General features: G+C 42.5%; 1 protein-coding gene across 2 annotated transcripts in view; it reads right to left on the reverse strand.

Moving 5' to 3' along the window:
* Window positions 1-17,567, reverse strand: part of LOC148514992 (glycogenin-1-like) — a 64,846-nt gene that overhangs the window by 4,982 nt on the left and 42,297 nt on the right. For both annotated transcript variants that reach the window (XM_088480703.1, XM_088480704.1), the window contains exon 7: window positions 2,422-2,632. In XM_088480703.1, coding sequence (XP_088336829.1) covers window positions 2,422-2,632 — 211 coding nt within the window. The remainder of the gene's footprint in view (window positions 1-2,421; window positions 2,633-17,567) is intronic.

Consider the following 17,567-nt stretch of genomic DNA (forward strand, 5'->3'; position numbering starts at 1 on the left):
TTTATTAATTTTACAAGCGGGCACTGTTTCAGAGCATGGGAGTGAAACGGGAGCCTGGGGGAGCAGCAGAAGAACCTAGCACTGCTCTGGACATATATGTATGTCCAGAGCAGTGCTAGGTCTTCTTATGCACTGTATAACAGTATTAATAATTATGCCTATAGATGGTCTATAGCAGTGCAACCTTAACAGTGCACGTTTTCCATATATCCTAGTTGGTACACAGATATATTCATTACTGGCTGATGTTAAAAGATCCTCAGGTGGTGCTAATTATTTCATTTGTGATACTGAGGAGAACATGCAGCACTAGTAAATTGTATTGTATACTATTTCTATTGTGGTTATGATGTCCCCCCCGTCCCACCCCCACCCCTGTGTTTGTCTATGGATGTAAGCCTGCCTGTTCTTACATCATCACACATGAGAGCAGGTACAGGTGATGCATTTAGAGATTTAATTTTGTATTTCAGTGTAACCAATGCTTGACCTTGTGCGTCAGGTACACTGTTTGGATGACTGCGGTCAGTCAGTGGTATTGGCACACACAAACAAAATAAAGTAAGGTGTTTGCAGCACTGAAATTCAATATATTCTATTTAAAGTTATTCCAGGATTATTTTGTTGTATCTGCACTGGAGCCACATACTGTAGGATATGTCATTCAGACATGGCTCCTCGTGTAGCACTAGCTGATTATGCTTCTGGATTGGAAGCCTTGTCTTATTAGGTAACTCCACTCAAAAAATGACTATTTAAGTCCGCATTACACTGATTGAATCCATGGTTACAGTTCTTGCCAAGGAAAGTAAGTTGTTCAAAACATATTTGCCAATTTTTCAGCTACAGTTCATTCTGGGGTTCTCACTGGTTATTTCAGTCAGAAGTCCAATTTTAAGGGATATAGTCAGGAAGCCGACAGTCTAAATGCCGACCGCCGGCTTCCCGACAAGGTACTAATGACAGGTATCGAAATCCCGATGACTGTCATTAGACCTAAGCCGAGAGCCTGAAGCCCGGCATACCGAACAAAGGTAAGCCGGGCGCGGAGAGCCGCGCGGGGGGGGGGAGGAGGCTTAGGTTTTAGGGCTCCCAGGGAGACTTAGGGTTAGGCCCCCCCCCCGAGAGGGTTAGGTTTAGGCTAGGGGAAGGGGGGGTTAGGGTTAGACAACCCCCCCGGAAGAATTAGTGTTAGGCTGCGGGGAAGGGGGGTTAGGGCTAGGCACCCCTAAAGGAGGGTTAGGGTAGGGAATTAGGTTAGTGATACTTACCTAATTAGCAGTCGGGATCTTCACCTCTGCCGGGCTTCCGCTGTCGGGATTTGAACAGCCGGCCATGCGGCCGGTGGTAATACCTACTACACCCAATTATAAGTGTCCAGGAGTTATTCCATTAAATTTTTACTAATCACAATAATGATTCTGATTAGCCAGTAGTTATTTATGACTGAAGTTATCCTTTAAAACAGGAGTTACCCTTTAGAACACAACTATTTTCAATATGTTCCTTGAAAGCAAATCTAAATTTAATTTGCAATTTATTTCAGTAAATATATTTATTACAGGTGGAAAGGTGGATATCCACTCTCACTATTAGACTGATGTCACTCCATACCATGTGATAATCTTCATCTGTAAGATGTACTATAGCCCCAGTTTATAGTATCATTAATACTAACATTAGGGCAATTGTATTTTAGGGTTTGTAGCCCTAATCTTAATTCCTAAGCAACAAACTGAGAACTTTTTGCTTAGATGCAGATCTGGGGACCTTGTAAGTGAAAGCTGGCAGATGATCTCATCTGTGAAAAAAGCAGTTTGCTGTCTGAATGATTGGCATGCTGCGGGCCCCTGTCAGTGTCTGATGTTCTGCTATTGTGTGGGAGGCGGGGCAGACAGAAAGCTTCCATAAGTACAGGATCATGTGCACCTTCAATTACATCCTCCTTTATTTAACACACACATAGTTAGAATTAGCAGGCTCCCTCTGCTGGAATGAATAACATCTAATGTTTAAGGTGTCTGGTGTCTGACTGCAATGTGAAAGGTCCTGGGTTCAAGTCTTGGGTATTGCTGCTGTGTGCTCTATTTTGGTTTACTTTAATTGAGTGGTTCCCAAACTGGGTGCCTTGTGGAGCAACAGAGCAGAGTTAGGCAAATCCAGTTCTTGTGGCTACCAATCATAAAATATGTAACAAATAAAGCACAATCCATTCCACCACCATATAACTGAACCTAAGGATGATAGGTAAGCACAATTTACCTAATTTAATAATTGCTGAATTTCTCAATAATAAACTGTTGGCATTGGGGTGCCATGTAACAAATCACCTATCTAGGTCACCATGATTAAAGAAAGTTTGGGAACCACTACTTTAATGTTCGAAAGTATCCCCAATCATTAATTTATGAACAGATTTACCCTTGTATCTATATCGCCAAGCTTCTCCTGTTCTGTTAATAAGGGTAAAATGTCTGAAATGTAAATCTCCCACCAGAGATTGAGAAATATAAGATGTTGATGGCCGCTTAATGATTCCTCATCTACAATCGTTCTGGTTTGTGGGTTATATTTACAGGTCCAGGGTTTAGGTGTACCAATAAAATGAACAACCTTTGCCTCCGACCCAAACCTAAAGAAGAAAAAAAAAAAAACACATTTCATGTGCATCAATGTTATATGTCTGTTACAAGTATGTTTGCAGTATGTCAAATAAAGCGTACACACTACTTTAATACATGCATGTACCAGATGGAGTTATCCAAGGATTATTGATGTGTGGACCCACAGTGGTAGGAGTCGATCATTGCTCCACACTTTGTGTAGTATTACTACCGTTATCAAGTCCTCCATGAATTACGCCCTTGTAAGGAAGTAGTGGACACACTGTGTATGACATACTTCATCAGATTTAAACCTGATTAGCAACAGGCTACATAAAAGCAGTGACAATACATATGTTACTATTTATACACACAAATCAATGAGGGTAGAGTTGAACTCGTTTACCAGATTTCTACTGTGAAATATGTGGAGAATTACTTTTATTAGTGTTATACAAAGGGGCTAGTGAGGGGCACAATGTCACATTATTAACCCTGGCATCACTCTCATTAAAGAGTTTCATCAGGTATTCCGAGCGATACCAGAATCCGCTGTTAGAGCACAAAGCTCAGTGACGTCAGTTAGTTTATTCACTGAAAAAATGGTGAATTTAACAGCGCTCAGTGCATTAAGCAGTTTGATTAATCGCTCACAGAGGGAAATGCATCAAACCCTTGAGAAAGATAAACTGAAGTTTATCAAATCAGCTTCAACTTATATCATTAGCTAGAAGCTGGTTGCTATAGGCAGCTTCCCCACTCTATGGGTGGTATCCAATTAGCCCCAAACACTCTTTGGGCGCTAATGGATCCCCCGAGGCTATCCAATTAGCCCCGAAGTCCGGCCCAATGTCGGCACTTACTGGGGACTATTTTTCGGGACCTGATGTGTCTTGAAAAGTGCAGCAATGGCGAAAACACATCAGTCCGTAAACTTATCACGGGTCCTACGTGTTTTCAGGGGAATTATCCTATTTATAAAAAGAGGAGTTGGGGATACAAAGTGGCGCTGCAAACAAAGGGCTTCAGCCCATCCACACATAGAGACTTATCCCTCAAAGTCTATAGATGCTGGACAGCTATATGGTACAGTGTCGAGAATGCCTAATGTGTCACAAGGGGAGTACAAAAGAAAAACATTTATCTTCCCAAATGGTGTATCGTATTTTTCTTTGTACCATACATGTTCTGTTAGACAGGGGCATTTCTAGTGACGAGGGGGCTCGTGTGCAGTCTCCGTCACGGGCCCCCTCCTCTCCGTCCGGCAGCCCTCTGAGCTGTGTGCGGCCAGCGCCGGAGTTATAGACTCTGGGCACTAGAATGTGCCCAGAGTCGATAGCGCATGCACAGTTCCCCTGGAAAATGGCCGCTGCGGCCATTTTCCCTGTACTGCGCATGCGCTAATGACCATTTTCCCTGTACTGCGCATGCGCTAACAACGGGAAAATGGCCTCTGCAGCCATTTTCCGGATGTTTTTACAGCGCCGAACCCCCGCGCCAACGTGGGTCTCCAGAGAGGTAAGTATATTATGGGTGCAGGGTGTGTGATAGACAATGTGTAATATTTCCTAGATCAAGTTATCTAGAGCAAGCACAGGATATAGGGGAAGAGATATTAACCTACTCTCTCCTGGCCAACCTATACAAGCTTTAGCTTGCACCTTCTTGTGTGAATTAGGTGCATTGGATAGACCCTCTGAAGATTGTATAATCTGTGAATACTAAGCATAGTCACTTAACGATACTGCCTTTGAACCTTATAAATACCCCTGCCTATACCTTCTAATATCCTTCCTATAAACCTCTAAGGATGATGCTATTTTGCGTACGCAGTCATACAGTAAATAAAGACTCCAGACCTAGAACCTGTGGTTCCAAAGCACAAAGTATTATTCAAGTAAAAGTACAGCAGTTACACACTATGATCCTCATGTAATCTTAGCGCAAAGAAATAATACAGATCCAAGTACAGTTATACATACGCAGCGCTCTCTGGTCCAGATGTTAGGCAGTTTGTTAATACCATTGGTCCTAAAGGAGAGGGCATATGTTACTAGGAATTTAACAGGTTGGTTCAAATAGACACAGTCCAGCCTCTAACAACTGGAGGTCTCTGGTTTCCCGCCTCATGCAAATCCTAACAGTTGTTCATATAATGTACATTTTGTTGCTTGAAGTCTCTGCGGCCCATAAGTTCAGAATGCATGTTGCGATCTCTCCATCGATATTACCGGAATACTGTTGAGAGAGTACGCATCAGTACAATACCAAACATGGCTTACTTATCACGTATAGAACCTTAGTTACGAAATAATCTTTATTTCATAGCAATTATAGTAAATGTGCATACTTGAATCTTATACCTTAAAGCTTATGGAACCTTGTATGTGAATATGTAATGTGTAAGTATGTGGGGTTTGATGTAAAGACGCTAGTTAACTTGGGGCAGATGCGTGTGCATGAAGCTAATATTCAGCGTTTTCATACAGGATCTTATGCATTCGCTAGTATGTGACTAGTTAACAGCGCAATTGTGCTTATTAATGTGTGTATGAGAAATGGTTAAAGATGCAATCGCATGATGCTAATAGTAATATCGCCACATGTACTAAAGTGTGAGTTTATCTAAAATGGCACTTAGCCGGCCATTCGCAAAATGGCATCTTGCGATCTCATTTTAAACTGATCTTGTCTCAGCCAATTATCCAGCTTCGACAGTCCACCCTTTGATAGCAAACAACATGCTATCACAATCTGATTTTAAAATATAATTTAGGCTTACATTTATATACTATTTAGTGTTATTATGGGATGGCACAAGGTGGTTCTTAATCCATCAATAATGTGTCTCTGAGTGGGGACATAAAACTACTATTATATGCACACCGCGGATCTTGGAAGATCATCCGAAAGGTGTGGGGATACACCAGTCCTATAAAGGCAGTCTTGAAGGGGAAATTTGAGACTTTACATTATCTGAGGTGTTCTGAAATAACATTTCAATAATACATTCTATGCATGTCTAAATATAATACATTAAATGATGTATTTCCTAGTTCAGGGTTGTAATGCAGTTCTATATTTACCTCGGTATTCATACTGACCACCATCATAATTTCGTTCTTTCGTTTTACTCTATTTTTACATTTTCCACACTTCAACACAATAGTAACACACCGGACACATATGCCAATTATCATAATGACAATCAGTATAAGGATCAAGAATTTGCCTATGCTGGCGATTACTTCCTGGACCCATTCCCCTAGACCTGAGAACCATTTCACTGGGTTCAGCCATGAAACCCATCCTTCTATCTTCTCCCCTAGTTCAGCCACTGAAGCATTATGGTTCTTATGAAATTACCATTTTAGCTGCAGAATTTCATCCATCTTCCGGTCTATCACTTCCTTAGGGTCGCTGGTATCATTGGTGACATAGGTGCAGCATTTTACTCCAAATTGGGTGGCCAACGTTACGCAATACCCTCCAGTAACAGCAGTTAAATAATTTAACACTAGCCTGTGTTGCACCAGTTATTTCTTGTACGCTTGCAATTCTCTCCCTGTATACCTGAATGTGTCATCGTACCTCGGTGATATTAGCTATCAATTTAGCAAGTTCCTGAATATATCTAAAATTTAATGTACCCCGAGCGATCCTGGTGGGATCCAATGCGACTAAAACTTGAAAGCCAGTTGTCTCACTAATTAACTGAGTGGCTTTGTGCACGTCACCAGGTATCATATTTCGTTTGCCTCTGTGTTCATATTGTGTGTGAAGATATGGTGATGGTGTGTTTTTATGTATACCAAGCATTTCAATATGTGTGAGGGTCATAACTTCTGGGACTACTCTTCCCAGGTAACACAAACCTTCGGAACTCGGGGAGAGCCACTTATACGCTTTTCTTCCACATATAAAATATTAATTATCAGGGAGAACATAAGGAATGGTATGCATCATTATCATTAAGCACCTTTCTCTTGCAAACAATCCTCTCTCAGGCTCTTCCATTTGGTATATGCAAGTTTCGGGTTGTATTATTTTAGCACAATAACCATCTGGTACTTTACCAATCATTTCTTTGGTGAAACTCAATGTATACCGCTACCTAAAATGTCTCCCACTAGATTTCATTGAGCGTAACAGATCATGGTCTATAGATTCATTATCAGCTCTTTGTGAGAAGGTCATCGTCTGATTATTCCGTCACTTCCCAACTCCCGGGTTTATTGGGGTTGGTTATGTTTAAACACAAAAGTGATCTATCTACTTGGAATTGGTAGAGTTTGAAATGAGGTGGTTTGGATGAGAGGAATTTTCCATCCAATGTTTTCCCTTTCTGTAATTCTAAAATTTCCGTGATATTCAGCGGAAATGGCACCAAACCTACATTATGCTGTCCCTGTGGCACATGTGAACACACCCAGCAATCAGTTTGATTTAACACTTTGCCTACCATGCTATGATAATCCTCTAAAGGATACCCACCCCAATATGGGTTATATTTAGGCTGGCACCATTGGATACAATTCTCATCAACTAGGGACCCACAAAGCTCACAAATACAGGAATCTTCAGACGATAAACCTCCACACCATCCCCGAGTATGCGGAATAACAGCTCTCTTAACAATAACAGTACTAAGATTGGTCAGACACTCCCCTGATTGGCATTGCACTCCTTATGACTCCACTCCATCAGCACTGCCATCAACTCCCCTCTCCACAATCGGTCCCCCTTCACAGAAACCGGACATTCCCGAACTGACCAGGATGATGAACACTCTAAAAGAGAATATGAAAATGAACACAGCAGGCCCGTCCATTGCCACAAGATCTGCAGATTTCTTTTAGTTCAGGTATCTCACTACGACCTTTTCAATCCTCCCAGAACAAGCTCACGAGCGACAGGTTCACGCTATCAGCCTTGTCTCCGACTCGTTTCTCCACCAGTTGGTTGACCTTTTTGCAGTGAGTGGAATGGACCCAGGTATCTCTCTCAGCCACTTTCAAAGATGTAGTACTTGTCAGCAGCACCTAGTACGGACCTTCCCACCGATCAGTCAAACAACCTGAACGCAAGAAATTTCTGATCATAACATATTCTCCTGGTTCAACATCATGACAGTTAGTTTCAGGCATATCATTGGACAACAATTTCAGTTTCTGCTGCTGTTGTTTTAACTGCTTACTCATTGATATAAGATACTTTACAGTTACCTCGTTGTTACCTTTCAAGTCTTCCTGTGGACTTATAATCAAATGAGGTTGTCTACCGAACAGTATTTCAAAGGGAGACAGATTTAGAGGGGGTCTGGGAGTGGTCCTTATGCTATGTAGGACCAAAGGCAATGCTTCTGGCCATCCTAGTCCAGTTTCTGCCATGATTTTACTTAGCTTATTTTTAATAGTCCCATTCATCCTCTCTACCTTGGCACTGGCTTGCGGTCGGTAGGGGGTATGAAGTCGGCTATTAATACCCATCAGCTTACACATATTTTGAAAAACATCACCTGTGAAATGAGTACCCGTCACTCTCGTTGATTTTAGGGATACCGTATCTGCATACAAATTCCTGAACTATTTTCTTGGCAGTAAACGCAGCAGTATTAGTGGCCACTGGGTGGGCCTCAACCCAATTAGAAAATACATCAGTGCACACTAATACATACTTAAGATTCCTGCAGGGTGGTAATTGGATGAAATCAATTTGTATCACATGGAAAGGTCCATCAGTCGGTGGAATGTGGGATGGTTCGGTAGGGATCGGTTTCCCTATGTTCTTCCTCAAGCAGGTCAGACAGGACATTGCTATTTTTTATGCTTGTGAAGAGAAACCTGGTGCGCACAAGTATGCTCTCACCAACTTGCACATACCTTGCTTTCCCAGACGAGTCAGACCGTGTGCTGCCTCAGCCAGGCTGGGGTAATATGCCTTGGGGGCTACTGGCTTACCTTGTCCGTCCCTCCAGAGCCCGGAGGACTCTTGCCCACATCCCTTGGACTTCCAAATGGACTTTTCCTGAATTGAATACAAATTTAGCATCTCAATTAATTTCAATATCAATTGTTTGGAAAGACATAATTTTTTCAGTGGGAGAAAACATTTTTAACCCTGCTGCCCATTTTGCAGCTTCATCGGCCCTGTTGTTGCCCAGTGACACCGGGTCATACTCACATGTATGGGCTTTACACTTGATTACTGCCACCGCTTTGGGCAGTTGGATTGCTTCTAAAAGATGTTTTATGTGTCAGGAGTGTGCAACTGGTGTGCCTGATGCTGTCATAACATTTCTCAGACGCCATATAGCCCCGAAATTGTGCACCACCCCGAACGCGTACCTCGAGTCAGTGTAAATGTTAGCAGATTTGCCTGCTGCCAGTTCACATGCTCTAGTTAGTGCTACTAACTCTTCCACCTGGGCTGAGTGAGGAGGACCAAGAGGTTTGGTTCTATGATGTCTGTGTCATTTACAACAGCATAACCTGTACATAATTCACCTGTATCTGTTTGTCTATGACAACTCCCATCCGTGTAAAAAGTCACATCTACATTCTGTAAAGGTGTGTCGTGTATGTCAGGTCTAGCAGTAAAGGTCTGATTCAGATATTCCATACAATCGTGTGTATCATTATGTCCGCTGAACTCACCCTCCGTCAGCAACTCGTCTCCTTCCACCCTCTGTACATCATGTTGTACATATGGTAAATACGTTGCTGGGTTCAGTGTGCTGCAACGTTTAACAGTGATGTTTGCAGGTGCGATTAGAGCTAGTTCCCATTTGGTAAACCTAGCCGAAGAGACGTGTCTGGTTTGAGCAGAGTTCAGCAGAGCAGATACAGCATGGGGAATGTATACAATCATATCATGACCCAATACTACATCCTCACTTTTACTCACCAATAAAGCGGTAGCTGCTACACTTCTCAAACAGGTGGGGAGTGATCTTGCCACAGTGTCTAATTGGGCACTGTAGTATGCTACGGGCCTACTGGCATCACCATGTTTTTGTGTAAGGACACCTGCAGCACAACCATCGGCTTCTGTACAATACAAATCAAAAGGTTTTTCATAATCAGGTATTCCCAATGCAGGTGCTTTTGTCAGACTATCCTTAAGATTAAGGAAAGCCTGCTCTGATTCCTCTGTGTGTATGACACGATCAGGCTTTGAGGAAGAGACTAAGTCCTGTAAAGGCAAGGCCAAAATAGAAAAACCTGGGATCCACATTCTACAATATCCACACATTCCCAAGAAGGTACGAATTTGCTGTTGATTCTACGGCAGTGTCATGTTCTGTATGGCCTGGATTCTATCATTTGTGAGATGTCTTAACCCCTGGGTTAGGCAGTGTCCCAAATATTTTACTCTGGATTCGCACAGCTGTAGTTTGTCCTTAGCCACCTTGTGTCCTGAATGCGAGAGACGAAGCAACAAAAGTTTAGTATCATTCAAACATGATATAAACGAATCAGAACACAGCAATAAATCGTCCACATATTGAATTAGAACAGATCCATTTGCAGGTTGAAAAGATTGTAAACAGTCGTGCAATGCCTGAGAAAAGATACTGGGGCTGTCTATGAAACCTTGGGGAAACCGTGTCCATGTATATAAATGCGAATAGATACTGACAGTCAGGGTGGAGAGGCACAGAGAAGAAAGCAGAACAGAGGTCAATGACAGTGAAATGGGTTGCGTTTGGAGGGATCTGCATAAGAATGACAGCTGGATTTGGCACTACGGGGAATTGGCTCTCCACTACCTTATTAACAACTCTAAGGTCCTGTGTCAGGCTATAACCCCTCCCACCACTCTTCTTCACCGGAAAGATGGGACTGCTGGCTACACTAGCCGTACGAACTAAAATTCCCTGTTGCAATAATCGCTCAATTATTGGAAAAAACCCTAATTCTACCTCCTGTTTTAGTGGGTACTGGGGAATTTTTGGAACTTGCCTACCGCTTTTTAAATTTACCATTACTGGGCTTACGTTTGCCATTAATCCAGTGTCCTGTCCATCCTTAGTGCAAAGGGAATCTGGAATTTGGGACAACATTTGATCTACCTGGGATGGATATTCATTTACACTGGTAGAGCGATACATTATCCTTTGGGGAGTGTTCAACATATCCTGCACCTCGTGTGCAACTCTCTCAGGGATATCTAAAAATACACCATCAGGGGTGCAATATATAACACATCCCATCTTACATAACAAGTCTCTACCAAGCAGGTTAGTAGGAGCGGCAGCAGCCAGAAGGAAAGAATGCCTGGTATGCAACGGCCCAATAGTAACCTCTGTGGACTTTGTTAAAGGATAATGTTCCACTTTACCTGTTACACCCATTGTTGGTACTGCCTCGTTGGTCACCTGTAAATTAACGGGAGATTTTATCACTGACCTGGTCGCCCCTGTGTCTACAAGAAAAGGATATTCAATACCAGCTACATCAACCATCATGACCGGTTCTTCCCTAGTACTTCCCGTTAACCTGACTATCTGTAGACTACAAGTATGACCTGACCCCTAGCGTTGGCTACCATTCTCCAATAAAGCATTAACGGCCACAATTGGAGCTGGTGCTTGCTGGATATTTGCTGGTCTCTGTGCATATCCCTTATGGGGATATCCAGGTACTCTCTGGTTTGGGGATCCTACCCTTTTTACTCTGCAGGTTCTACTTAAATGTCCTGGCTGGTTACAATTAAAACATATTCATGGATCGGATGGAGACACTGGTTGTTGTGACATTTGAGCAGGGGGAAAAGGTGGTGGATATGGGTAGGGATATGGAGGATAAGGGTATTGTGGAGGATATGAAGTTTGTGAGTAGTGTGGGACCTGTGGTTGTGTAGGGTTAGTAGAATAGAGCTGTGTTTGTTGTTGCATGGGATTAGTGAGGGCATATAACTCTTCAGGTGTAGGTGTGTGTGTAGATGCAAGTGTGTCTGTTGGCTGTGGTGTTACCGTCATTCCTTCCAGAGCTTGAATACTGACAGCCATTAGTTTTTGGCTCTGGGTCTCGCTCTTCTTTGAGATGTTCTTATCATTTTCTATGGCAGATTCTATGAGTGTATCTATTGTGACTCCCCTCCAGCCAGGTTGTGAGGTCTGAACCCGAGTCTTTAAGTTTTCCTTAAGACCGTCCATGAGTACTATGACTATCATTCCCCTGTGGTGAGTGCTATCTTTAATATCTTCTATCCAGGTGTACTGGGTGATAGCCTGCAGAGCCCGGTCGCAATACTCTTCTGCAGATTCACTCTCCTTTTGCTTTATGGTGAAAATTTTGTTCCAGTTAATTACTACCGGAAAATATATACCCAATTGAGTTACAATGCGGGAAATGTTACCTTGGTTTACTTGGTCCGTTAAGGGAACGTCATCATCCAATGCACAATCTGTGATAAATTTTGTCACATCGGTATTTCGTGGTAGACAGGCCCTAAACACCACACGCCAATCTTTATCAGTTGGCTCATGAGAACCAAATTCCTCAAAAATCTCTGACATTTGGCTAGTTCCTTTTTGGGATCGGGGAAATCATTTATGATGGAATTTAGTTCTGCTCTTGTCGAAGGACAATGCATTACCACTTCCCTCGTGGGCACTACACCGTTCGCATCTGCATTTCCATTCGGAACAGTTATTGTCCGAATGGGATGCAGACTGGTAGCGCTGCTACCTTTGACCTTATTACCTGGCTGGGGGTTTAATCTGTTGCTGCTACGTATGGTAACAACTTCCTCTACGGGTGCAGAGGGTGTTAAGCACTTCCCTTGCTGTTACCGATGGATATGACGGCACCACTCGTGATTGTCATGGCGTAGCATCTATCATTTGTACAGCATGGGAAATGGCAGACATTACAATAGGCTCATCATCCACATCATGAACATTTTCTTTATAGTTACTTAAGAGAGGGTACAAATTGCTTGTTACATTTTTACGGGTATTTTTGATAACTGTACTTGCACCTCCATCCACATAAGGTGGGGGTGGTGCACGGCAACTGCCGGCAATACCTTCCGCAACGCTACTTTGCTGCACGTGCGCGCTATTTTGAATTTCAATTCAGCATAGCGGATGTATTCTCTGGCAATACGCTCGCAACGCTAGTTTGCATCACTTGCACATTTTTTAAGCCACGCATCCCCTTCATGCTGCCACAACTTTAAACATTCATAATATTTAACCTTTTTCTCTCTGGAGCGCATCAGACTGATGTGATCCCTGACATTATCTAATACATCTTTATCAAAACTACCAATTCTGGGAAATGGTCTAACACTCTTCATCGTCATTTTAAACCATACATCACAATACCTTATTGCATAAGTACCGTACTTAGTATGCAGAATACGACGGGCCGATCCAAGCGGCGCTTCCATTAGCAGCACATCATTGTCTAACATCTCTATTGTTTGCATGGCTCCCATTCTGAGACAACTCCTACGCTTTTCAATAAAGATTTAAACTGGTGAAAGACAGTCAAGATACTTTCACTTACCTGTGGACGATTTAACGGCAGCGCCCACACACCTGTGAAGATTTGAAGAAGGCTACTCCACCCACCCGGATAAGATTTAAGACGGCAACTTCCACACCTATGGAAGTTTAAGTCGGCTACTTCCACGCACCTCTCTACAACAAAGACAACATGTACACCTGCTACTGTGTATAGAACGGTAAGCTGCTTACCGAGCGGCTAGCACTTAGCCCTTAAAGGTCATACGGTACCTCTAACTTTAGGGAACAAGTTACCCCTACCAACAAATACTCACTATTACACACTTTTTTCCTGCGCAGAAAAATACGCGTTAACCCAGATATTGACAACAATTGAAAAGAATGTAAATCTCAACGGCTTTGTTTAAACACGTGGCAGCACAACCGGAAGTACGTATATGCTATTGTGCGACCAGTCGCATACACAATAATGCGACTACCTCACAACCGTATGACAACCTTTAGCTGCGTACACAAAAGTGCGTCTTTACTGTGCGCAAAACTGCGATTCAGCCGCGTGTTCAATACTGCGGCACCCCTTTAAATGTTAGGTTCTATCAACAAAGGAAAACAAACTTTTTCCTCTCTTGTCCCTGGATTCTAGTCAGCGTCCCTGGCTCACACGAAAATGGGTAGCGATCTCTCAGCACTGAGCGGTTGCAGGTAAACCCTGCATGTGGCCACTCCACCCTTTGGTGAGAAATCGATAACCGTAAGTGCCGTGTGAGTGGGTAAGTGACTTCACTACGAGCCCCAGCTAATGATACTGCCTTTGAACCTTATAAATACCCCTGCCTATCCTTCCTATAAACCTCTAAGGATGACGCTATTTTGCCTACGCAGTCATACAGTAAATAAAGACTCCAGACCTAGAACCTGTGGTTCCAAAGCACAAAGTATTATTCAAGTAAAAGTACAGCAGTTACACACTATGATCCTCATGTAATCAAAGAAATTATACAGACCCAAGTACAGTTATACATAGGCAGCGCTCTCTGGTCCAGATGTTAGGCATCAGCAAGAAACCCCTCGTCAATCAGCATTCAGCACAAAGACTAGGAACCCAGGGTCAGAGCACACATATTTATACCCCCAGGAATAAACAACACAATAGAAAAGTTTGTTGCTAATACCATTGGTCCTAAAGGAGAGGGCATATGTTACAAGGAATTTAACAGGTTGGTTCAAATAGACACAGTCCAGCCTCTAACAACTGGAGGTCTCTGGTTTCCCGCCTCATGCAAATCCTAACAGTTGTTCATATAATGTACATTTTGTTGCTTGAAGTCTCTGCGGTCCATAAGCTGAGAATGCATGTTGCGCTGTTTCTATAGATATTACCGGAATACTGTTGAGAGAGTACGCATCAGTACAATACCAAACATGGCTTACTTATCACGTATAAAACCTTAGTTACGAAATAATCTTTATTTAATAGCAATTATAGTAAATGTGCATACTTGAATCTTATACCTTAAAGCTTATGGAACCTTGTATGTGAATATGTAATTTGTGAGTATGTGGGGTTTGATGTAAAGTCGCTAGTTAACTTGGGGCAGATTCGTGTGCATGAAGCTAATATTCAGCGTTTTCATACAGGATCTTATGCATTCGCTAATATGCGACTAGTTAACAGCGCAATTGTGCTTATTAATGTGTGTATGAGAAATGGTGAAAGATGCAATCGCATGATGCTAATAGTAATATTGCCACATGTACTAAAGTGTGAGTTTATCTAAAATGGCGCTTAGGCGGCCATTCGCAAAATGGCGTCTTGCGATCTCATTTTAAACTGATCTTGTCTCAGCCAATTATCCAGCATCGACACACTTTAGTCCATAATATATTCGAGGCAGACATACTATTCATATCCATTTAAGGACAAGAGTTTGGTGGACTTGATAAGGAACACCTAACAGAACATGTATGGTACAAAGAAAAATACGATACACCATTTGGGAAGATAAGTATTTTTCTTTTGTACTCCCCTTGTGACACATTAGGCATAGCCTTTTTTTCTTCACACTGTACCAAAGAATTATCCTATTTGTTCATCCGAACAAATAGTATACGGTGAAATTTTTTTTTTTTTAATGAAAAACAGGGATTATCTGCAAAAAATCCTGGTTTCAAAAATATCGGGGCTAATTGGATACCGCCCTATCTCTCTTGAAGGTTTGATACATTTCCCCCAACTCTCCATCTCAAACTCATTACCCTACACGCCACTCACTTCCTACATTCCAATCAGTCCCATTACCTAATTTCCTAGTGAATTACCATTTCCATTGTCAGGCTCATTCCTCACTTCCCATTTATAACTCACCTATCACTCAGGGTGGGATGCATCAGCCCTAATGGTGGTAATCTCATTGCTTTTTCAAGTTTGAGAGATAGAGATTAAGTAGTCTGAAAATTTAAATCATGTTCCTTAATAGGACATGTTAAACCGTAAGGTTTTTGTCTATGGAAAATGTCTGTCTATCTATCTACCGTATATACTCAAGTATAAGCCGAGTTTTTCAGCACATTTTTTGTGCTGAAAAAGTACCCCCTCGGCTTATACTCGAGTGAAGTGTGTAGCGCTGACCGAACGGAGTTCGGTCATCGCTACACAGCACAAACACACAGCCGCCGGAGCCGGCAGCTGTGTGTTTGTTGTAATCAGCAGCCGCTGAGAGTCTGTCAGACTCTCAGCGGCTGCTGCTCCCACTGCGGGAACCATCTTCCGGCTCCCGCAGTGGGTAATGGGAGAGACGTCGTCATGAGTAATGACGTCTCTCCCATTCAAAGCGGCCGGAGGAGCTGTTAGCGGTGGGACCAGGAGCGGGGGTTTCAGGTAAGTGATTTTTTTTTTCATTCTTATTACGTCTCTCTCTACTTGGGGGGGGGGGGGGACTACTGGGGGCACTACCAGGGGGCGATTACTACAGGGGGCACTACCATGGGGCGATTACTACAGCGGTCACTACCAGGGGGTGACTACTATAGGGGGCACTGCCAGGGGGGGATTACTACAGGGGGCACTAAAAGGGGGGATTACTACTGGGGGCACTTAAATGGGGGGATTACCACTGGGGGCACTAAAAGGGGGGGATTACCACTGGCACACTAAAAGGGGGGATTACTACTGGGGCAAAACCAGGGGGAATTACTACTGGGGGCACTACCAGCTGCTGCATTTCCCACCCTAGATTTATACTCGAGTCAATAAGTTTTCCCAGTTTTTTGTGCTAAAAGTATTCTGGTCGAATTATACTCGAGTATATACGGTATCTATCTATCTATCTATCAATCTATCAATCTATCAATCTATCAATCTATCAAACAATATGAAGGCTGTTATACTGGTTATTTTTTATTAGGAAACTCAGAGTTTCTAGTGCATCCTTTATTTGCACCCTTTAACTCTATTTACATTTATTGATTACTTATCTATTTACCTATTTACAGCAATTTCTATGTGTTAATGTTGATAAAATGTAATACTTATGAGACTGAATAACAATTATTTCACCAAGGGGTAAAACACACTATGCTTTGCGTAGTATTTGTGTTTTAAATTCCTGCTTAAGCATGCCGAGAAGCAGCAGCATTTGCAAGCCGCCGCTTAGTAAATTTACCCCCTAAAGCTGGCCACACACTAGACCAACTTAAGGCCCCCATACATCAGAGATTGATTGCAACAATCGTGCAATTTGCAATCGATTGTGTATAAAAATCTTTCCCTTTTTCAATCGATTGCAGATTGCAGGATTGACACAATCGATTGAAAAAGGGAAAGATTTTTATACACAATCGATTGTAAATTGCACGATTGCTGCAATCAATCTCTGATGTATGGGGGCCTTTACATCCAACCAGCCAACTTGTTGATTGGTTGGAATGAAAATCTGGTAACGTATGGGAGTATATACTGATCAGCAATTTGCTCCTAAATGCCAGAAAACAGATGAAAATGGTAATTCAAACAAGTTTGTTAAATGTTTGATCTAAACTATTTGTTCAAATAACAGTTTTGGTCCATTTTCCAGTGTTTGGTGGCAAATTGCTGATTGTATTCCTTACCAGATTTTCATTCCAACCAATCAACTAGTTGGCTGGTTGGACAGATAATCTTTAGATGTGTGGCCATCTTAAGTATATATACTTCCCTAACTATCAGTGTTTCTGGTATTGCACATATTGTTTCACTGTACACACAAGTAATAAAAGATCACTGTTTAGGTTTGTACTGCACAGTAGCTGATCAGTAGCAGCACCTTTCCCAGATCTACAGTGTTCACTCGTACTCAGATGCAGAGGCATCACCGGGTCTGGTGATAACCGGTGCACACTGTACATCCCCCCGCACTCACCCGACAGGGACATGGCCTAAATAAAGGGTGTGGCCTTGCAGAGTCCCTGAACGTATCACTCCAGGGGCGTGTCCAGCAACCCTGGAG

Source organism: Taudactylus pleione, unplaced genomic scaffold (assembly GCF_031769625.1).
Source record: "Taudactylus pleione unplaced genomic scaffold, aTauple2 ptg000256l, whole genome shotgun sequence".
In the NCBI taxonomy this organism is placed as follows: Eukaryota; Metazoa; Chordata; class Amphibia; order Anura; family Myobatrachidae; genus Taudactylus; species Taudactylus pleione.